General features: G+C 45.5%; 1 protein-coding gene across 5 annotated transcripts in view; it reads right to left on the bottom strand.

The window, feature by feature from the left end:
• The window catches only part of SORCS2 (sortilin related VPS10 domain containing receptor 2), a 2,087,100-nt gene that overhangs the window by 126,534 nt on the left and 1,936,121 nt on the right, over positions 1 to 24,445 (bottom strand). For all 5 annotated transcript variants that reach the window (XM_086964129.1, XM_086964126.1, XM_086964127.1 and 2 more), the window contains exon 19: positions 1,020 to 1,206. In XM_086964129.1, coding sequence (XP_086820255.1) covers positions 1,020 to 1,206 — 187 coding nt within the window. The remainder of the gene's footprint in view (positions 1 to 1,019; positions 1,207 to 24,445) is intronic.

Raw genomic sequence — 24,445 nt, 5'->3', positions numbered from 1 at the left:
TGCATATATTCAAAACAGTGAGTTATGATTTCCCGAAATATTTCATTGAGTCAAATGTGAAAATTGTTTGATACAAATGCTGCAGGACATGCCCTATCATTTACCTACATACTAAACCTCACATAACATAGAATCGTTATGCCATCCATGATAGCATGGATATAGGCATACAGCATGAGAGCATCAATGCCTAACAATATGACATCAATAAATCTTAAAAACGAAAATAAAAATAAAAACGAATGTGAACCAAACATTTAAATTCTATCAAAATCACATCTTCACCCTATCTCTGTGGCCTACAGAGTTTGTACATCTTTTGACATCAATAAATCTTAAAAAATAAAATAAAAATAATAAAATAAAAAAAAACGAATGAGAACCAAACATTTAAATTCTCTCAAAATCACATCTTCACCCTATCTCTGTGGCCTACAGAGTTTGTACATCTTTTGACATCAATAAATCTTAAAAAATAAAATAAAAATAATAAAATAAAAAAAAACGAATGAGAACCAAACATTTAAATTCTCTCAAAATCACATCTTCACCCTATCTCTGTGGCCTACAGAGTTTGTACATCTTTTGGCATCAATAAATCTTAAAAAAGAAAATAAAAATAATAAAAATAAAATAAAAAATAAAAACGAATGTGAACCAAACATTTAAATTCTCTCAAAATCACATCTTCACCCTATCTCTGTGGCCTACAGAGTTTGTACATCTTTAGCAGACTCAAACATCTCCCAGACATGAATTGATAGCAAGGAAAAGGACAAAATACTTGCTGTGAGTGGGCATACACCTCTCGCAAATGTCCTTTTCTAATGTCACTTCACTTAACGCTCTGTAGACATGATGACTTTAAACGTATAGCTACCTAGCCTCCCTATGTCTCATTTTAATATACATATGTCTATTTATGCTGAGATAAAGGATGCAAAATAACTATACATCCTCACTAATTGTGCAAAAAATGACAGCATTATGAACAAGTGCAAAGAAAGCAATCAACTTACAGTTCACCTGGACAAACACCACAGCCTCATCTTGCCCAGCCACATTTTCAGCCTTGACAGAGACCCGGTAGACTCCAGCGTTCTCATAGCGGTGTCGAATGGGCTCTCCATTCAATGTCAAGTTGACATAAATTGCTTTAAAGCCGTCTCCAAGGTCAACCTGGTACTTAGTGTTAAGAACATCGCCCTATCAAGATAAAACATTTAAATGCATTTATTTTATTTATAAACCATCTCAATGAGAAATGCTGATCAAAGCATCTCACAGCAAAGAGAGCTGCAGGCAATGCATTGTAAAGTGGCTCTTGTGAAGGGCTGGCAGCTAAAGGGCGAGCTGGAATGGAAAAATCTGTACAATGTCCATGGTAAGGCACCGTACGCGAGGCGGCAGGAGTATTGCACCAGGAAACCCAAATATCATGGAGCAGCATTTTCTGGTTGTAATATTAACAAACCTTTACGAGTTTGATCCTAAGCAGTGGTGTTGTATGGGGGGCGGCATTGGGGCAGTTGGCCCAGGTGCCAAATTCTTAGCGGGTGCAAAAGTTTAAAAGAAAACACATTTATACCACTATTTTATTTTTATTTTTATATTTTGCGCCACAAAGTTCCTTGCCCAGGGTGCTTGCAACCAACGCTACGCTGCTGATCCAAGGAAATGGGGAAATGACCACAGGACTCGGTATTTCCACACCAATTCCTGTATGATGTTCCCTCCTTTGAGGCATGTTTATCCAGGCACACTCCACTTTTATTATAGTGAAATTTGTGCGAAGATGGTCAGGGCACAACTTGTTCCACAGACCCCCAGATTCATCATTGTCATGTTTTGTGAGTCCTTAATAGCGATTATTAAGGAATCGCTATTAAAGGCTCGCAAAACAGGATTCATGTAGAAATCGCAATATTTATTGCGATTTCTACAGCTTCCTTATTTGCGATTCGCTAATTGCTAATCGCAAATAAGGAAGGAGTCTCCATTCATTCCTATGGGCCTAAAGGCCCATAGGAATGCATGGGGAGTAATTCCTTATTTGCAATTAGAAAACAGCGATTCGCAAATAAGGATGCGATTTCAAGGGTGCCAGGGTGTCCAAAGGACACCCTGTGGCACCCCTGAAATGGTAATGTACACAGGTGTTGCGCACACACATGTCCAAAGGACATGTGTGTGTGTAACATACAACTTAGAAAAATGCACTAAAGTGCATTTTTCTAAGTTTTCGCTATTTACCACGTAGTTACATTTCGCGGTAAATAGCGGACCCAGATTGCGAATTCGCAATTTAAAAATGGTTCATGAATTGCATTTAAGGAATCTCAAATTGAGATTCCTTAAATGCAATTAATCACAATTTAGCGATTTTTAGAATTGCGATTTTTATATTTGGGATGATGAATCCCAAATGCAAAAATAGCGCTCGCAAAGGGCCAGATTCTCAGAATCTGGCCCTTTGCGAGCCGATTTCGGCTTCATGAATATGTCAGTAGCTCCTGTTACTGGGCAAATCAAGATATGAGTTTCCATAATGAGAACCTAAGCAGAGAGGAATTTTTTTAAATCAAATTAACCACTCTCCTGCCGTGGCCACATTTGTTTTTTAGTACCAGCTGGATATATTTTGATTTGAGGACGTGTACATGGCTTTGTCTTGAAGGTGGTGTTGGTTGTTGTGTTTTGGGAATGGAAGGCATTTGTGTTAAAGGGAGTAAGGCAGAGGAAAGGGTTGCATTTGGTCGTGCGAAAAGGATTTGTTGGTGACGAATGTGTTGAGGGTTTGACATGTTATGAAACAGCTATGAGAGGGTTAGCATATGCTAGGCGAAGAGGGCGAGGCTGTTGAAGCACGCAATACTAAAATCATCAAATTGCTAAAGGATCAGTGGTGGCATGGATGATGGCTGGTGAAACACGATATTGGTAGCAGATTTGAGGGCCTCCTCATAGAGTTGGGATGAGTAGAGGGGGGACCATGGAGGTGGTCTTCCCTTCACTCATTAGCCAAGTTTGTCGAAGACAACAGTATAGATATGGGGCATGGTTAACAAGACGTTTGGTGAGTGTGAAACTTGCACATGATTTTTAACTGGTATCAGGTAGAGGTGACTGTGGAGGTGGTGAAGTTTGAGCCACATTTTATTGTTCAACATGTACTTTGGTCACTGGAGCAAGGGAGAATGGGCTTAAAAAAAGAGGCATGAGCATGCATATGTTAGCAATTTATTTTTATGATGGCCTGTAGTAGAAGTTGAATTCGCAATCAAAGTCAATTGGTATGCACTTTGGAATTATAGAGAAAATGCAGATCTTTGCAATGCCTGCATGCTCTGGCAGAGTGGGCCTTCCCTTTGTAAGATTTAGATATGGTGCCACGCCACTGTCCTTCCCCATTATGTGTGCTGTAAATGGCAGATGAGGTTACAATCCTCAAATGCTAGGTACAGATAAAGGTTCATCCACAACCTACTTTGCCTTCTGAAAATTGCATTGACGTCCCATAGCTGCTAAGCAATGTGAAGGTGTTTTTATTTTCATAAATAGTACCACTGCATAGGCACTGAAGTTTGTATGTGTGTACATTATACTGCACATGAGTGATCGGATTCAGTTTTTACCATGTCATCACATCTGCATCACCCCTAGAGCGACAATGCCCCAATCTGCATACTGTCTTCTCATCCCACCTGTATTGACTCACTATGCAATTACCCTGACAGTGAGAGCTCATAAAAGGTCCACAGAAAATCTGAGGATTGTTCCCTCTCCCTGTGCAGAGACCACAACAATTGATTGAGAAGTCAGAAGTATCAGTATTTTGGAATTGTCCTTACATATAAAACAATTAAGTAAAAATAAAAACTTTAATACAATACAACAAGCAACATAATAACATTACAAGCATGAGTTACCTTACACACAGGTTGCTATACGTAAGTAGAAATGTCAAGGGCTGGACGTGTCCTAGGTAAGGATGATTCCTTAGTGAATTCTCATTGTCCACTAGTGTTAAACGTGTGAAAGACAAGGGTCAGCAGAAAGAGCCGCAGTTCACTGGAGGAAAAGCCAGTGGCACAAACTTTCTGTACAATGGAAAAGGTTCTCAGAGTCCAGGAAAAGAAGGAGGCTGCTCAGGAGAAACTTGAAAATATCTTGAAATGCTTGTAAAGCCCTTAGTCTAGTGGTAGCCCTCTTCCAGGTTGCTAGTGAATCTCTGTCCAGCTCACCTGCACTTTCCAGCAGTACTGAGCCCCAGGATGAAACATGCAAGGAGCAGCCAGAGGAAGCTATAAACAAGGTCTCGGATGCAGGTCTAACGGATTGAAGGCACGTTTGGGCCCCTCTCCCCATTACTGCCCACAACGGCAAAACTTCAGCCCTCATCCTCCTGGATCTGTCGGCCGCCTTCGACACGGTCTGCCACAGCACACTAAGAACACGCCTCCAAGAAGCCGGAATCCAGAAAAAGGCCCTGGACTGGACCATGTCCTTCCTATCCGGCAGAACCCAGAGAGTCTGCCTCCCACCCTTCCTATCCGAAGTCACCGACATCATCTGCGGCGTACCCCAGGGCTCAACCCTCAGCCCGACCCTGTTCAATGTCTACATGGCCCCCCTCGCACAAGTGGCCCGCCAGCACGACCTGAACATCATCTCCTACGCCAACGACACCCAGATCATCCTCTCCTTCACCAAGAAACCGCACACCGCCAAAACCAGCCTCCACGAGGGAATGATGGCCGTTGCCGAGTGGATGAGGAACAGCCGTCTGAAACTGAACTCGGACAAGACGGAGGTCCTCATCCTAGGTCCCGCCCCCTCTGCGTGGGACGACTCCTGGTGGCTGACCACACTGGGAGCAGCGGCAACACCCACAGACCACACATGCAACCTAGGATTCATCCTCGACTCCTCCCTCTCCATGTCAAAGCAGGTGAGCGCCATCTCCTCCTCCTGCTACAACACCCTCTGCATGCTTCGCAGGATCTACAAGTGGATCCCGACAGAAACAAGAAGAACAGTGACCCAAGCCCTCGTCAGCAGCAGGCTGGACTATGGCAATGCACTCTACGCAGGCATCCTGGCCAAACACCTGTGACGACTACAACGCATCCAGAACGCCTCAGCCCGACTGATCCTCAACGTCCTCCGCCGCAGCCACATCACCTCCACCTAAGAGACTTGCACTGGCTCCCCGTCAACAAGAGGATCACCTTCAAACTCCTCACCCACGCACACAAAGCACTCCACAACACCGGACCAGCCTACCTGAACGACAGACTCGACTTCTACGCCCCCGCCCGGCAACTCCGCTCCGCTAGCCTCGCCCTTGCCACCGTCCCGCGCATCCAATGAATGACCTCCGGCGGCAGACCCTTCTCCTTCCTTGCAGCCAAGACCTGGAACACCCTCACCACCCTCCTGCGGCAGACCCAAGACCTGCTCACCTTCAGAAGGCTCCTCAAGACCTGACTCTTCGAGCAGTAGCAGCACCCCTCCCCCCCAGCGCCTTGAGACCCTCACTGGTAAGTAGCACGCTTTAAAAGTTCACTGATTGATTGATTGATTGATTGAACCTGTTCCCATGAAGCCTGTCCATGGAGAGGTTACCAGTAAGTGGTGGCAGGTGCAACAGGAAGTGTATATGTGATCTTTATCAATTGGCAATAATTATCATTGTGAGCAATATATACAGGATTTTTGAAAATTATTCATTCTATTTGCTTACCATTAATGGATCACAAAAACATAGAGGTTGATTTACAAAAGCAAAGCATTTATGACAGAAATAGTCTGACAGTTATACTCTGGCACCAAAGTGTGCAGTGCATGCCAAGGCATGGTTCTAACAAGCAAACATGAGTTATGTGGGATTACATTTTCATAGCTCCTCCTTGGAAAACATAAATCATATTGAAAGCCTCCCTTGAGTGGAGTAAATATAAGAAGGGAGCAGTGTGTTTAAAAGGATAGACACTGCTAAGCAATCAATTGGTATACACACACTCTGCTTATGCTTGTGACTGCGTCACTAAGTGTGCGGAGGACCAGGTAAGGACTACCACAAATTGAGTTAACCAGTGAGTTCATTGGGAAAACCTGTGCTTAACCTGTGAAAGCAATGGCACAAACCAGCAGGCTTTTCCTGGTAGAAATGCAAGTTAGGGCCCAGATTTACTTAGTGTTTGTGTCGGGTTTTCACCAAAATCCTGCACCTCCCTGAGGCTGGTAGAACGAGGAGAACTCCTAATTTTTCCCTCTTTGCATGTGTGTGGCATGCAAAAGGGAACTGCCTTGAACACAGTTTTTGTATAGGAAGGGACAGCTTCCTGCAAACAAACTATGCGTACTGGAACATGGCAGCTTAAAGGACACAACTTGAGAGAGAGAGCGGAACAGCACAACATCTTAATAGATCCTGTGCTGTTCTGCTGTCTCCTATCTTCTGGTAGCTTTAGTAGAAGGCAAACATGCTTAACTTAAGAGAAATGTGTAAAACATTCATCAGTACCAACCCAGTTAAAAAGGGAAAACACAACACAATCAATATCCCACTCCACTTTATAAAAATAGACTACATTTTATTGAATAGACACCAAAACAACAACAATTGGATATAGGTAACTAGAGATATGACTTTTAAAAGGTTTACGTTCAAATAGCGCCTAAAAGTGCAAATCGCAACTCGCTCCTGGTCACATCTGCCACTTTCCCTATTCAGTAGGTCTGCCATTTTAAAGATGTTCTCCCTGTCCCGCTTGTTATATCACCTCCAAAACCACCCACCTAGTTGGTTCACGCAACTAAATTGTAGTCTCTGGCATTTTCTTGGGGGGGTGCGGTTGGCTTGGCTCGAGTGGCTTTGAGGACATGCGTTCAATCAACCTATTGCCGTGGATTGGCAACACCGGAAGTCCAGACGTACTATGTGGCCTCACACCTTCTCATACTAAATGATTGGTGGGACAGAGATAGGTCGAACCCTGCATATGCAGTCGAACGATCGCCGATGGGCACCACACCCCTCCATACAATCCTATGTGGGCCTGACCCGAAAAGCTCTGCCACCGGCGACTGCCAGTCTTTCAACTATGGAAGCGCACACTGCGGCAGCTAGGATGGTGGGGCTAGATAACAAAGGAGGCTCCCCTCTGGCACAAAGGCCTCTTGCCGCAGCTCGCTGGTCTACCTGGCTTCTCGGGATGGAAGGCTATGGGAATCTCCACTGTGGGGGACGTTGTTCATGGTCAGACCCTGAAGTCCTTTCAGGAATTACAGCAAGAATATGCGATGCCTTGATTGCAATTTTACAAATATCTTCAATTCCACAATGCCTTCTCTCCATATCTCACACTACAGGAGACCATACCTGGTTTTAGCCCTCTTGAGGCAAAAGTATTCATGGGAGATTTGGGGGGCCACAAGATCACCAAAATCTATAGTACACTTGTCACGAATAGCCATACGACACTGTCTAAAACACAGTATGCCTGGCAGACAGATTTGGGTCCCTTGGACGATGAGGACTGGATTGAGGCGTTGGCATCCCCACGAGGTGCTGCCATAGCGACTCGATTACGATACATAAAGATTAAGTTTCTCCATAGGGTTTATTACACTAGGTATCGGCTCTGAAGGGCAGGACTTATTGCTTCTCCACTTTGCTTGCGATGCCAGGCGGCCCAGGGTACCCTCATCCATACCGAATGGCTATGCACATCACTATCAGGGTTCCTGCAGGGGGTTATTGCATGTATGTTGCAGGTTTTGGGCTGGGACATCCCTTATTCACCCAGAATAACAATTTTTCATATAACTGATGACATCAGGGGTAATACATATAAACTCGCCTACTGTTACTGGGCCTTACACTCGGGTAGCCGGACATTGCGAAGGCCTAAAAGGACACTTCCCCGCCCTCCCTTGGGGCTTCGAACAAGGGTTTTGATTTTTGTATGGGTGTGGTGATATCTATGTTTGCTGCACAGGGCTGTCCTCAAAAACATCCCAAGATCTGAAAGAGATGGGCGGACTTCAGGGGGATCTGCTTAGAACCTAACCCAGATCGCAAAATAGATTGGCATTAGCCACAACTACCACAAGGCAGGGTGAACAAGGAATCAGTGACTTAACTATTCACTCTGGGGATGACTTGACATGCATTGTTTCACATTTGGCTACAAAATGTCGACATTATCATGATTGCTATGTATATTTTGTTGTTATGGTATTTGGCCTTGACAGGCATATTTTGACTGTTGACAATACCATTTTGTTGAGAAAATAAAATAAAGTGCAATTCAGCAACTGACCTTATTTGGTTGTATTTTATCTAGTCGATGTTATAAGTTTAGGCTGACTGGAGCTTTTGATGATTCGGTAGATGGACCAGGTTTGTCCCTGTGGAAAGTTTACCTTCTGACTTGGAAAATGTTCAAGAGAAAAGTACTTGTCAGTAAGTTTTGCTGCAGGCCAGCTCAAAAGAAGCAAAACACACACAAAAGTGTGCCGGGTATGCCCAGACGTGGGTCCTGGGCTCACTGTGCCACTGGATTCAAAATATCCTGGCTGATGAGGGGTGAAACCCCAAAACCGGTCCTAGGATACTTGTTTCCGGTCCAGGGAGGACCTGGCTTGGCAGTTCGGGCTGGACTGTTCCCATGAGGCACAGGGTCAAGACTGATATGCATATAGCCCGGTGTAAACTGGGGTGGCATGGTGAGCAAAAGAATGATGGATTTAACCCAGATCTCTACCCTGGGGGTGAATGTTTTGATTTGTTCTGCATTCCATCCATCAATTGTGTGTCTTTTGCTTAATCGCACTAAGTGCACCGGGTATGTCCAGACGCGAGTCCAGGACTCACTGTGCCACTGGATTCAAGCTATCTGGGCTGATGAGGTGTGAAGCCCTGAAACCGGTCTGAGTATGCTTGTTTCCGGTCCAGGGATGACCTGGCTTGACAGTTCAGGTTGGACTGCTCCCATGAGACACAGGGTCAAGACTGATTTGCATATGACCAGGTCTAAACTGGGGTGGCATGGTGAGCAAAAGAATGATGGATTTAACCAAGATCCCTCTACTGGGGGTGAATATTTTGATTTGGTCTGCAATAAGTCCATCAATGGTGTGTCTTTTGAAGTTCAAAAGAAGGGCTGGACAATGGCAGCATGGCAGAAGTTGGTGTGGTCGTCATCAACTGCAGGAAGATCCTTGCAGGTGAAGTTCGGAATCTGTAACCAGGAAGGTCTTGTCTTTGGTCTGATGCGGTTTAATGTCTACCTCAAGGAAGTCCCTCTATGTTCAGACTTCAAAAGTTGGAATCCTTTCAGCGGAAGAAACTGGAAAGTTGAATCCGACTGGCAATTTGATGTTGGCGGCTGCTGCTTTTGCAATGTTTCTGGTCTCCTCTGGTTCCCTAAGGGAAAAGCTCTGAAAATGTTTCTAAGTGTCCCATTCTGCAGGTTTTAGAGTCAGAGAAGTATTTGCTAACACCATCCAAGGGCCCAGGAACTTTTTGACACCACTTGGGGGTTAGGATTCGCTCTCCCAGAAGCCATCAGGAGACTTTAGGACAAATCCAGTTGGGACTCGCCATTTTGGCTCTTGGAAAAAGTAGGCTTCTTACAGCATTTATGGTCCTGTCACTTATCAAGAGGTCATTCGACTGACCCTTGGAGTCCACTTCTTTGTTCTGGGTACAAGGGGGAGCAGGTCCAGCCATTGGGTCCTCTCTCCACAGGCCCAACAGCAGGTGCAGTCCTACGTCTGTCGTCCACAGGTCTATATGTGTTCTGAAGAAGGTATCCAAGGGTGCCACATTTATGCATTTATTTATTTATTTATTACAGGATTTATAATGCGCATGGCTGCCTCAGCGATGAGGCGTCCCAGCGCAACCAGAAACCTAACCGCAGTAAGCAAACGCAGCAAGCGAAGGATATCACAGCGTTTGGAACAGCCAAGTCTTCAAGGACTTAAGAAATGTCAGAAGGTTGGGGATGGCCCGAATACATACTGGAAGAGATTTCCACAGTTTGGCCGCCATGAGGCCAAACGACCGGCACCCTGCCCTTGCTTTCCTAACATGGGGGATACAGACCAAACCTTGATTAGTCGATCGTAAAACTCGGCTAGGCAGGTAAGGCTTCAGTAGGCCCGATAGCCCCTCTGGGGCTTGGAGTCTCAGGATTTTGTGCGCAATACAGAGCACCTTGAACTGTATACGTGCTTCAATTGGCAACCAGTGCAGCTTCACAAGAACTTGGGCCACAGAGTGCGAATTAGGGAGAGCCACTAACATACCTGCGGCTGCATTCTGGACCCTCTGCAAGCACTTGATGCATGGCACTCGCTGGTGGGGTTGAGAAACTCACCATCCAATAAGGAAATCGTTCCCAGCGGCAGCCCTACCCACTTTGACATACACACTCTCAAGACAATACCTCGTAAACTGACACTTAACCCAAGTGTCACTCTGACATGATAGAATCTATAATCTCCCAGGAGTTGCAGCAGTCTACGCCATTGACTCGAATCTCTGAAACAAGTGACAGCAACTCCCCACACTCAGATCCCAAATCCTCACCCATTTCCATTAGCTTCCCTGTTCCTAGCACCATCTCAAGGTCCTGCTCTGCCCCCCCTTAATCCTCTACTGATCCCACTTGGATCACACTGTGACAACCTCCAGAAGCAAAAAGGAATAATCTTATACACCCAGCTCTACCTCATATATCACTGACCTTTAATACTACAATCACACAAAACGCCTTCCTTTCCGATCCAGCTAACACTGCCCAGGACAACTAAAGATTAAAACGTAATCTCTATAATAATCCCAAACTAACCCCCCCTAAAGGAACTAAAAATGTCAGATGGAACTTTTACCAGCGCCACTCACATGGATGTCAAAACATCTAGCAATCCTCTCCTCAGACCTCCTTGCACTCTACTCCAACAATCTCCCTCGTCCCGAGTAGAGCTAGAAACTGTGCAAACAGATAGGATTTATCTGAACTTGCAAAACACCATCTTAGAAATTAAGAATATTTATCACCTCTCAGAAAGTTATCTTTCAATAATCAACCATTTTCAAAAATGAATACTAGCCCACAGAAAGCTAAATGCTATTCCCCTGCCTCGGTCCAATCAACAATACCAAACAAGCAAACACCATAGATACCTGAAAGACTCTGAAACAAAAACCCTATTGCTATTTTACGAATCATCTCTCCCCCATACGAATCATCTCTCCCACTTTGTGGATATATATTTTGATCAGTCCCAATTATTGCAACGAGAACACAGCCGAATAACTGAAAAATTAATCCTAATACCCTAAAAAAAAAGTAAATGTAACCCCTGAAAAACATCAAACAAACCTGGATAACTCACTGAAACCAATCTCCTGCCTACTACTCAAATGCAGCTCAGCAATGGAACACGCCTTTGACATCTCTGATCTCATTTTGAGCCAAGAAGTTGATGGGACCATCCTGACGGAATTGTGGCTTACTGAATCTTCTTCCCCATGTTTAGACCTTCTAGTTCCTCCAGACTACAACATTGTGAGACTAGACAGACCACACAAAATGGGCGGAATCAGTGTCTGTATCCATCGATCCGACATCTCTATTACAATAGTTCACAACAACCCCCTTGAATCATGTGAATACCTTGGGCTCTCTTTAAGATCTACAGATTACCAACTCTGCAAACTACATGTATTTTACCATCCCCCAGGTAAAAATGCATTGTTCGTTGACCAACTAATAGAATCATTGCAACAAACCCTGCCCCTTACTCCAATGATATATTCCTAGGGGATTTCAATCTTCGTTGGGAAAACCCCTACGATACTCAGGTCGATCCTTTTGTACTGTTAAAGATTTCTTAGCAGATCAATCCCTAGTCCAAGCCTGTACCCTACCAACCCACACTAAAGGTACAACACTAGACCGCATCATTTCCAACAAAAAAATGGATACAACAATCCTGTTCAACACTTGTAATCGGCCAGACCACCTTATTATCAACTTCCAAATACCCCCTACAAAAAAAAACAACCTCACAGTCAATCAAACCTAGACAATGGGTTTGTGACCCTAAAAACGTAAAGTTGGAGATACCAGCAGCTCGCTGCAAGATAGAACTTCTTACTCCTAATATTATCGCTGACGTCAGTGAACTTATGGAACAGTACTACTCCACGATGACTAAACTAATTGAATCCGTAGCCCCACCAAAACCTAAAAGAATACCAGACAAAAACCCTTGGTTCAATGGATCTCTCAATGAAGAAAGATGTAAACTGAGACTAACTGAACGGCAATGGAGACAACATCCTTCATCCCCTTACTTAAGACTGCCAAGAAAGTCCAGACACTCTTACAACAAAAGTATCCTAAAATCAAAAAAATACTTCTTTAGATCGAAACTTTCAACATCTAAAACAGACAGAGGAAAATCTTCGAAATATTAAAACAACAATCAAACAAAATGGCAAAATCCACCCACTTGACATCAGAGTCACATTTAAGCAGCGAAGAATTCTTTTCCTTCTTTACTGCTAAAGCCATTTCCCTAGAGAATGAGCTCAAGACTGCCGCTGACAACAACCCCTAAAAATTCTCCAGCCGATCGTCAAACCCAACCTACTCTGTCAGTGCCCAAAAATAAAGCTCAGTGGTCTACCTTCAAACTATATGACCACAGAGATATTACCAAAACCCTATTGACTAAGAAAACGAACAACCACTATAACGATCCTCCCCCTTCAAAATGCTTGTTGTCTATCAACTATACTGTAATCTCCATTTGGACCAAGATATCAATACATCGCTTTTGCAAGGACCCATCCCGGATTGCCTACAAACCAGCCAAGCCATCACCATCCTCAAAAAAATCCCAACACAAAACCCTTCGGACACTGACAATTTCCGACCGATAACCAACATTCCCATGCTAGCCAAAGTAATAGAGAAATGTGTTCAACAACAACTGAACCAACACATTATGGAATTTAAGCTATTAGACATCTGCCAATCATCAGGATTTAGACCCGGGCACAGGATCGAAACAGCAATTTTACATGTGGAAGACGATGCCCTAGTCGCATTAGACCGTAATCAAACATGTCTGCTTGTGCTGCTTAATTTTTCGCCCACTTTCGACACTGTTAACAATGGCAAACTACTCAAGAGACTTGAGAACAGGATGGGTGTAATGGGAACTGTCCTAAAATGCTTCTGAGAACAGAACACAAAGATTTCTGGTGAATCAAAATCTATCCTCACCATCCCCTAACCTATTAGGAGTACCACAAAACTAAACACTATACCCATCACTATTTACTCTCTATGTTGAACCTTTAACCAAAATATGACAGCAGGCGAATATCTCCTTACACATGTATGTAGATGACACACAGCTGTATATTATGAGTACTTCATTAGAAGAGAATAAGACGTTGAACCTTGCATTAAAAAAGACAGTTTAATGACCAACAATCACCTTAAGCTAAACTCTCAAATAACCAAATTCCTTTTAATTCCCCCCTCAAAAAACTCCAAGGTGACGAAGAATTGGACCAAGTTGATCACTGCACTAAACTGTACTCCGATCCTAGTGGACTCTATCAAGTTGCTAGGAATCACTTGAGATAAGAACCTAAATATGAAATCACACATCAACTCAAAGGCAAAAAATGCCAGCTTTCACCTCAGCTATCTTAGAAAAATGAAACATTTTATCGAATCACCAGACCTCAAAATAGCAGTTCAGACATTAGTCATCTCGAGACTTGACTACGGATGTACAACTTTATCAGGACTACCCAAGATCTCAACAGCCCTGATTAAAGCTTTTCTGGATGCAGCCGCAAGACTCATAACAGGATCCAGAAAATTTGATCACATCACTCCACAACTGAAAGCACTCAACTGGCTGCCTTAGGAAGCAAGAATCCAACTAAAGATGGCCTGTAGCACACATAAAATGATCCACTACAAATTCCACTATACCTAGCACAGAAAATTTTAATTACTGGAGGAAGCAGACTCTCTCGGAGCTCCAGTAATCTTCTGAAACCTTCATTCTTGCATTAGAAAAAAAACATGATAGAGCTTTCTCTGGAGCTCCACCAGGAATATGGAACTCGCTCCCTCAGAGTATCAGAAAAATCCTTTTTCTGGTGTTTATGGAATGTTTTGCTTGTATTATTGCTTGCCTTCTGTACTGATAGAACATGGTATATAGACAGTGTACATATAGTGTATATGAGGTCCAAATAGATTTTTGCAAATTAAACTTATTGTAATACACCATACAATACTCTTCAGTGAGTCTTTGGTCATGTGCGCTCGCTCTTTCCTTCCAATGTAAACTTCTGTGAAAAGGCCCTCAACATTGGCACTTGAGACGAGCAACGCCAAACCAGCCAGTACACAATTTGTTAACGCTGGTCACTGACATAGCTTTCCAAACCAATAATGGTGCACTTGAAGATTGCGATTCTCAGGGCAGGTTCAGTAACATTTGCATTGAGCTGGGCGCTTATGCCCTCAGAGTTATTGAAGCGCTCAAAAATGAAGCAGCACTTTTGGAAAGGGGCGACCACTCGGTCCCCCCGAACGTATGGTTGGGGGCCCGGATCCTCCCGGGAAACCATTTTGGGCGGGGGGTGTGTCACGGCTGGTATGCCCAAAGCGGCGTAGCCGGGGCGCGCCTTTTCCCGCCCAAGAAGGGTTGTCCTAGACACCTACAACGATGGCCCCGCCCAGTAGGCGGACCAGCGGAGGGTTCACGCCCTCCCGATGAGGAATAAAGAGAGCGGGAATCCGAAGAAGCATCCTCTTGTTCCTGTGCTTGGAATCTGCACCCACTCGTTGCACGTGAGCCCTCGACGGAACAAGGAGCAATTTTGAGAACTTGTAATTCTTGTGTTTCTCTTTCAGCGACTTCGAGGCTAAGGATCCAGGACCGTGTTGATCGACTTGGAGCGAATATTCGAAAGCAATGTCTGGCAAGAAGGCAGGAAAGAGGTCCGAGAATGACCAGGTGCTTCGCATGTTGGTAAGCAGATTGGCGAAGATCGAGCGGAACGTTGGTCAGGTCCCAGCGCTTGGCCGTGATTTGGCGAACATGAAGAAGCAGATGGCTGCGATGAACAAGCCGGGTAAACCGAAGAAGGTAATAGGCCCGGCATTGCCGGGAGTCGCCCCTGAGGGTAGGGGGAAACGGGTCAGGAATAGGGCGGCGGGGGGGAGGTTCCGGTCCCCGAGGTACCCCCGGTGAGCCCTGCCATTCCAGTCGAGGCCCCGGTACCAATCCCGGATGCGGGTCAGCCGATTCCGGTTGTGATTACGCCCGCCAACGAGGAGGACATGCCACCTGAATTGGCCGCCCAGTTGGCCGCATGGCTCGGCAGAAAGACAGGGGGTGCTACGGCACATGGAGACACGGCCGAAGAGGCCAGGTTACTAATTCAGCAGTTGCGGCAGTCGCGAGATACCGCAAAGGCGAATCTCCCTCTTGTCCCCCCACAGGTGACCCCGGAAGGACCGGCAGCTGGCATCGGAAAAACGGCGGGAACGACAGCTGAAACTGGTAAGCAGGCATTGCCTATTGCGGGGGAGGGCTCATTGCCCTCAAGACGGGAGAGAGTGGTTCAACATATCCCGTTGGCCACGAAAGAATTGATATGGGCTGACAAGTATGTTAATATGTTTTCTTTGTTGACTGACCATCGTGAGATGGAGTATGCTAAGACGCAGAAAGATTTGTGGCACCCGAGTGTCTGGCGAGCCAAGATGGCGGGATTCAGGGTGGATGAGACAATAACAAATTGGGCCAAGGCCTTTGCGATGTTTACTGCAATTATTGGGGAACGTAAGCCCGAGGTTTTGCTTGAATTGTCTTGCTATCAGGCACGAATAATGGATTTTTATGAAACATATGAGGGGAATGAATGGATGGGTTCCGACATGAAGTTTCGTAAGGCCAAAGAGTACGATTCATCTCTGACGTGGGATTGTCTCGACTCGATTTCTTGGCAGAAGCAGCTCCTGCCGGGCGCGACGAAGATGTCCTCGCCAGGCGGGAAAGGGTCGGGGTCTTCCCGCCAACAGCCCGCGGTGCCCTTTCGAGCGGGCGCCGGTGGTGACCACCAAACAAGGACCGGTGGGAATGGGGGAAAGAGGGGGGTCTGTTGGAGCTTTAACAGGGGCAACTGCACCAGACCACAAGGGACATGTAAGTTCAGGCATGCGTGTGCGGGTTGTGGGAATTCCTCGCACCCGTAGAGTTCGTGCAGATCCAAAAATGTCAGGTCGGGAGGTAGAGGAGGGTCCAAACAAGACTGAGGGGGACCACTGTGTACCGGTACCTACCCCTGTTGATATCATGGCAATGATCCCCTGGCTAAACAAATACCCTGATCATGTCTCCGCTGGGGTGTTGAGGAATGGATTCTTATATGGTTTTCACATCCCGGCGGGGGATTTTCGTGGGGAATCACTTTGTAGAAACCAACTATCGGCTCAGCATAATCCAGCGGTGGTAGAGAGGAAGATTGCAAAAGAGGTTACCCTCGGCCGGGTTGCGGGCCCATATCGGCACCCGCCAGTCTCAAATTTCATCTGTTCCCCGTTAGGAGTTGTCCCCAAAAAAGCCCCAGGGGAATTTAGGCTGATCCATAACTTGTCGGCTCCGAAAGGTCTCTCGGTGAACGATGCGATTGACCCGGGAGTTTGTTCGGTGCGGTACGCATCCTTCGATGATGCGGTCACAATGTTGAATCGCCTGGGGCCCGGAGCGCTGATGGCGAAGTCAGATATCGAGTCGGCGTTCCGGTTGCTCCCGGTACACCCACAGGATCAGCGTCTGTTAGGCTTTGTGTTACAAGGACGTTACTATATGGATAGATGTATGCCAATGGGTTGCTCCATCTCTTGTGCTTATTTTGAGATATTCAGCTGCTTTTTGGAATGGGCATTCACCGAGGCCACTGGGCATAGCCATGTTATGCATTACTTAGATGATTTTCTGTTCTTGGGGGCAGCCGGCGACACGAAATGTGCGCAGGCGCTACAGGAATTTTGCATCCTCATGAGGGAATTCGTAGTGCCATTGGCACCAGGTAAGACGGTAGGACCAGCTACTTCACTGGAGTTTCTGGGAATTGAGCTCGATTCTGTGGAGGGATGTTTCCGTTTGCCGGTAGGGAAAGTAGCGAAATTTAGGGCTTGTTTGGAACTGTGCCTTAGTAGGGAGAAAGTGACCCTGCATCAGTTACAACAAGCAGTGGGTCAGCTTAACTTTGCCCTGAGGGTGATACCAATGGCCCGCCCCTTTTCACGCTCTATTGCACAAGCTATGGTTGGTCTCAAGGAAGGACACCACCGCACTAGACTGTCTGCAGAGGTTCGCCAGGATATGCGCATTTGGTTGGCATTCCTGGCGGACTTCAACGGTCGAGTAGTGTGGAACAAGCCACCAGCGTCTTCGGACGAGCTAGGTTTGTGGACTGACTCGGCGGGGAGCGTGGGATTTGGCGCCATTTTTGGTAACCGATGGTCGGCGCAAACATGGCCGACATGGTGGCACACCAGCGGTCTCACAAGTAACATTGGGTTCCTTGAGTTATTCCCTATTTTTGTGGCTCTGATGGCATGGCCGGACGAGTTCAGAGATCGCTCTGTGGTATTTTGGTCCGACAATATGACTGTTGTTGAATGTATAAATCATCAGGCAGCACGCTGCAAGTGGATATTGAGATTGTTGAAGGAAATTGTACTACTTTGCATGAGACTGAATGTACAGTTTAGGGCGAAACATGTGCCGGGTGTACTGAATCATGCTGCTGATGCACTCTCTCGTTCACATATGCAGGCGTTCACGGGTTATTTACCGACTGCGGACCTAGCGGCGGCACCATTCCCCGAAGTACTCTGGCTACTCGGTGCCCCGGACTACAAGACCTCGTGGCAGCAAGCTTAGCCCCCAGGACGAGGAAGGCATACGAAGGAGCGTTTCGTTCCTATTGTGCATTTTTGGGTCCGGCGGGGGATCAGAAATGGGGTCAGGAGGATTGCTTCCTAAGGTTTCTGGTAGCATTACATAGGGAAGGCCGATCCGTGGCAACGGCCAATAGGCACCGGGGCGGCCATTTCATTCATGGCGCAGGTGCATGGCATCAAGGACCCAACATCTTCCTTTTTGGCAAGGAAAGCCCTTCGTGGCTGGCAGCGCCTTGAGGGTCGTAGAGTAGACGAGAGGCGCCCGATTGGGTTAGAAAGGTTGTCCCTGCTTATGGCGATACTACCCACGACATGTTCCTCCCAATTCGAAGCAGTTCTGTTCCGGGCCGCTTTCGCATTAGCTTTCCATGGGGCTATGCGGGTGAGCGAACTGGTCGCAAAGAATAAGAAGGATGTTGAGGGAGGTCTGTGTCGGGATCACATCCTAATTAGGGGTGATTCAATGGTAGTCACAATAGCTAAGTCCAAAACTGACCAGAGAGCTATGGGAGACAGTGTGGTTGTCCAGCGCATGCGAGGGTCCCCCGTGTGCCCGATAAAGTGCATTGAGGAATATTTGGCACTGAGGGCGGATACATGGGGTGGGAGTTTGCTGAGACACATCGATGCCACCCCACTGACAAGGTTCCAGTTTCAGAGGGTGCTAACAATGGCAATCGCAGCGGCGGGCTTGGACCCGTGCGGTTTTGGGACCCACTCCTTCAGGATAGGGGCTGCTACTGAGGCTACAGCCAGGGGTCAGAGTGCTGAAGAGGTGAAACTATTAGGACGATGGTCCTCGAATTGTTTTAAAAGGTATGTGCGATTGCACATGTTGTGAAGTCAAGTTACATGCACTCATGCTTCTTGTCTTCTATTTGATTTACAGTTTCGCGAGCATGTTATGCGGGCGGAACTTGGAGTCGACCCGGCACCAGGGGACCAGCGGTCAGAGATCACTGGCTGAGGAGAGAGTGGTGTGGGTCGTGGGCCACTCATACGTGAGGCGGGCCGGGGACGTATTCAAAGCAGGTGACGCGACTCACGCAGCTGGGGAATACGGGTGCAGAGTGACCTTCCACGGAAGGGGCGGGCTCTGTATTGACCAGTTTGAATCTTTTGTCGAGGGACTCCTAGGGCGGCAGAGGTCACCGCCATCTGTAATCATAGTACATCTGGGGGGCAATGACATGGTGACACTCGGTAGGCGAGTATTACTCGAGCGAGTTTTGTCTACCGTTAGCTGGCTGGCGAAAAGAATCCCGGGGTGCACGATTTCATGGTCCCACATGATTCCCAGGAAGGTATGGCGAGGGGGCATCTCGGTGGCAGCACTGAACCATTCAGTGAAGAAGGTCAACAACAAAATTGGTAGGTTGTTTCGCTCGGCGCAGTTGCACAGTATTCCGCATGGATGTATTCGGGGTGATCACATGTATCTCGATGATGGGGTTCACTTGTCCCGGGAAGGGAATGTCTTACTCATAGGAGACTTCTTAGCTTGGCTAAAGGGTTTAATGGAACATGACCTTTAGGAGGAGTTTGTGGGGGGGCCGGATAGCCGGTCAACTATCCGGCCTGTGGCGGTAAGGTCATGATCGGTGAGCAGTAATTTCAAGGTCCCTAGAGGGGGGCGCCACCCACTATGGATGGGAGCGCCCGGGGGGAGGCGGCCATTGGCCCCTCCCACAGGGAGGCGGCACCCACTAAGGATGGGTTGCCTAGGGGAAGACGGCCATAGGCCCCTTCCAGGGGAGGTGGCGGCTATATGCCCCGCCTACGAATTTCCCGGGGCCCGGATATCCGCGACGGCGGATGTGATAGACAGTGTGGGGTGGGGGGGGGGAGTCCACGCTGCCTTCTTACAGACACCTCACACGGGTCCTCGGACAACCTCTAAGATGGCGTCGAGTTGTAATGGGGGGCCCCCAACAAGACAAGGGAAATTGGAGTTGGCACAGAGGGTACAGTCCTCTGTGCGGCCGCCACTCACATCGTGAGGGCGAGAGTTTTGGTAGTAGGGATCTGACACCGGTTGCGACCTTGCCGTCGGCCCATAATGCTAGGATGTACAATTTTAATTTAGAAAGTATGCATTTGCAGGATGTTAGACTCGGCTAGGTAAACCTTTGTATTAGAGATTTGTTAAGGTTAGCCAATGAACATGTCTTCATCGAAATGTAATAAATGAAAATTGTACTTGATATGAAACTTTTATTTTAATGTTTTAATTTTGTTTCATATTTTAATAAATACGGCCGGGAGGGTAACTCCCTCCCGCCTTCCAAAAGTTCAGAACTGTGTCCGACTTCCAATCCTTGGGGATTGTGTTGGGAGGGGGTGACAGGCATCCCGGCCATATGGAAAGGGGCGACCACTCGGTCTCCCCGAACGTATGGTTGGGGGCCCGGATCCTCCCGGGAAACCATTTTGGGCGGGGGGCGTGTCACGGCTGGTATGCCCAAAGCGGCGTAGCCGGGGCGCGCCTTTTTCCTGCCCAAGAAGGTTTGTCCTAGACACCTACACCGATGGCCCCGCCCAGTAGGCGGACCAGCGGAGGGTTCACGCCCTCCCGATGAGGAATAAAGAGAGCGGGAATCCGAAGAAGCGTCCTCTTGGTCCTGTTCTTGGAAGCTGCACCCACTCGTTGCACGTGAGCCCTCGACGGAACAAGGAGCAATTTTGACCCATCCTCCAGCCCCTAATGGCAATGTTAGTTTTGCAATAAAGTCTTTCTCTGATAACATCTTCTTCCCTCCGTTTAGTAGAGAATGAACGTCTAGTTTAAGGATGTGACTTCTATCTGTAGGTACTGTTTTTCTTTTGGGAATAAACAAATGATACAAGTAGACACGTTGATATTTTTCTCCCTTAGTAGGTAAACAAATGTCGTATTTATTTTTTGGTCGGGCGGTAAGGTCATGATCGATGAGCAGTAATTTCAAGGTCCCTATAGGGGGGCGCCACCCACTATGGATGGGAGCGCCCGGGGGGAGGCGGCCGCCACTCACATCGTGAGGGCGAGAGTTTTGGTAGTAGGGATCTGACACCGGTTGCGACCTTGCCGTTGGCCCGTAATGCTAGGATGTACAATTTTAATTTAGAAAGTATGCATTTGCAGGATGTTAGACTCGGCTAGGTAAACCTTTGTATTAGAGATTTGTTAAGGTTAGCCAATGAACATGTCTTCATCGAAATGTAATAAATGAAAATTGTACATGATATGAAACTTTTATTTTAATGTTTTAATTTTGTTTCATATTTTAATAAATACGGCCGGGAGGGTAACTCCCTCCCGCCTTCCAAAAGTTCAGAACTGTGTCCGACTTCCCATCCTTGGGGATTGTGTTGGGAGGGGGTGACAGGCATCCCGGCCATATGAAACTACGGAGGAAATTCCCCTTTACTGAAGGGATCTAATACTTGTACAGAGTACCACAATGAGCTTTCGTTGACTTCAAATGCCATTGGTAGTGAAGGGACATTTCTATGCATCATTGCAAGCCATTTCTCATAGAATTGTAAAATAAATGTTCCTGAATTGCTCTTCAACATTGCTTTGCTTACGAAGTCGCAAGCACTCTAACATGGAACATGTTGCAGTGCCAAAGTCACTAAAGGTGTCGCCCAGCCTACTCTCAAGGAGATGTTACACATTTACACCAATTAGGCTAAACACTTGGCAAACAAGGGTTTTTTCAGACGCTAGTTTTTTTTGTCCACTACAGCAGTTATGTTTTCCTGTAAAAATCTAATAAGGCAGTAGGGTGTACTTTTTTCACATCACTATCAATATGCGACCAAAGATCCTCACATGTCTTGCCTTTGGCATCATCACTCAGCAAAAATTCTGTAAACGGTTGCCACGTGGATAATATAGCATTCATAGCTCCTTGGACTGGGAACCATCAGCTAAGGGACACAGTTGTGATGATTCTTTCTTTGATGCCAAACAAAGCACTAAATGATAAATATTTGCATTTTAGTTCCTGTGCACAAATAAACAGTGCACCAGAATGGACTAAAAAGTTGATAGCATCCCTCAAGAACTCTGAAGATTGTAAAGATGCTTACAGTATACAATCGAACAAGTGGCAAGGATCTCCTACAAGGAATCACTTCAGCTCGGGTATCAATATTGACAGGTCATCACACAACTTTTTCATATACATAGCTGAATCACTGCAAATACAAACAATATCACTCCAATCTTTGTTGAACTTGGAAAGAACCTTTTTTGCATAGCATTCCAAGTGACACTGCATTCTATGTTGTCCAAAAGTCGGGTGTCATGTTTTCACCACTATCCCAGATGCTTGGTGATAGTGCTCTTTATACATATACTTATCACTATACCGTGCATTGAATGTTTAAAGCCTGAGGTGTTGGCAATTCACCTACTATCAATACTGACCCACTAGAAACAGTGGGATGATGTTTTAAGGGTTTTTACCCATTCTCTGTGGGTAAATGTGAATACACATATTAGAAAAGATTTCTATGAAACCAGCAATTTTACCTATCAGTTCAAAGAATCAAACACAGCCAAATTATCAAATATGATTTGATATTTCCTGATTCTCTACCGTTTATAAAATAATTAAACAAGACCTAAACATGCTTCTAAACCCTGCATCTTTAGACCAAAGACCATAAAACTGAATAAAGCAAAAGGAAGAAGAAACAATATTTTAGTGGCATCCCTAAACAACACAACTCAAGTAGAATAATATTAGCCCAGTCTTTCTTACTGCTAACTTGTATAACAAAGTAACATTGCATTGGCACCTTCAGGAAGAAAAGAATGACTCTTTCACTCTCTTTTTCCTTTGCTTGAATGGCATTTAGTTTGTGGTTGTGCATGTGTTTTTCCTGTGTTTATATCTTTTCACTGGTGAGGGCTATTTCTCTTTCAGTGGTGTTTTATCAGTTATTATAGGTTTAAACCTAAACCCCATAGACTGCGTATTACCAAATTGCAATTTGGGTTTATGGTGTGTTTAGGGCATGCCTTCCAAATAAGGATTCACATTGTTACTCACAAATGTTTTGTGACCAAAAGGTGGTCGCTTAACATTTACACTTTACCACCAACTCAAAGTGGGTGGTAAGCCATTTGCAAATGGGAAGGGGCAAGACCCCTTCCCCTTCGAGAATGAAAAAATATATATTTTTAAGAGCCTGCCTACTCTTCAAAAATTAAACAAACGCCTTATTTTTTATTTTTCCTTTAAAGAAAATGGACTGCGTTAAAAAAAAAAGATTGCTTTATTTAAAAGCACTCACAGACATGGTGGTCTGTTGACCCCAGCTGGCCCCCATCCCAGTGATTTTTGCTTTTCTCAATCGGTCACATACTGAGATCTACTGGCAATGGCAGAAACTGTAAAACACACTTTCGTACATTGTCAAACATTGGCTATTTGGTAAACGCAAACACTAAGCTTTGTACATGTCGCACTTAGTTTACAGATTTACAGCTCTTAAAACACCCAAAAAATGGCGATTATTACAAGTCTACTTTTAACATTGGTCATCATATTGATAAAGCACATGCTTGTTTTTCCCTCTTTTCGGCCCCTGTGGTCACATAGAAGAGGGGCCTGATCTTAAGGTGCCTGATCTTATATGAAGTGGAAAGGTTTTTGCACAGGAAAAATTTTCAACATTTAGTTTTGCGATCAAATAAAAAATGTACATTTTGCCATATTGACAAATGTATATTAACACAGAAATATATTTAATCTATCTCCCAGAATCTTTTCTATACCAAACAGCATATATTACGTAGAATCACAGCATAGTACATGGATTGTGTTAAAGGCTTAGTTTGTAAAAACAGATAAGAACACAGACCTGGTGTTTCCTTAGAAGTTCATCACTAGTTCTGCTGCAGTTGCTGAATAACCATGTTGTTTTTACTCCACCTCAAACCTCTTTCTTACAGCACCCTTCTCTTTATCTCACTCTTGTGGGCTTATTTTTCTCCCTCAATTCTCTGTGCACCACTGCCTTCTATCTGTGGGCATGATTACAAGTAAAGGTAATATTTATCACACCTGGTAAATAACGATATCCTGCGGTTCGTTATTTATCGAGTGCAATAAATAGCATCTATATGAGTTATTGAGTTATAACATGAGCACCTTCATTTTTAACAAACCAAAAAATCCGCATGGTACGGTGAATACCGTACATATTTCCCCTGTTAAATTTCAGCAGACTAGATCTGACATAATTTAACGAATGCTGGGTTATTTAACGCATACGATACTTATCGAATGAGTTAAATAAAATCAAACTCATATTTTTATCCTTGGTTTACGCACAGAACAGAATTAACCGCTCAACTTGTAATCAGGGTATTTTCCTTCCTCATTCTTTTTCCTGATTCTTTCGTACTCTCG

Source organism: Lissotriton vulgaris, chromosome 3_2 (assembly GCF_964263255.1).
Source record: "Lissotriton vulgaris chromosome 3_2, aLisVul1.2, whole genome shotgun sequence".
NCBI lineage: Eukaryota > Metazoa > Chordata > Amphibia > Caudata > Salamandridae > Lissotriton > Lissotriton vulgaris.
The sequence above is the reverse complement of the archived record's forward strand: the minus strand, read 5'-3'. Positions and strand labels throughout refer to the sequence as shown.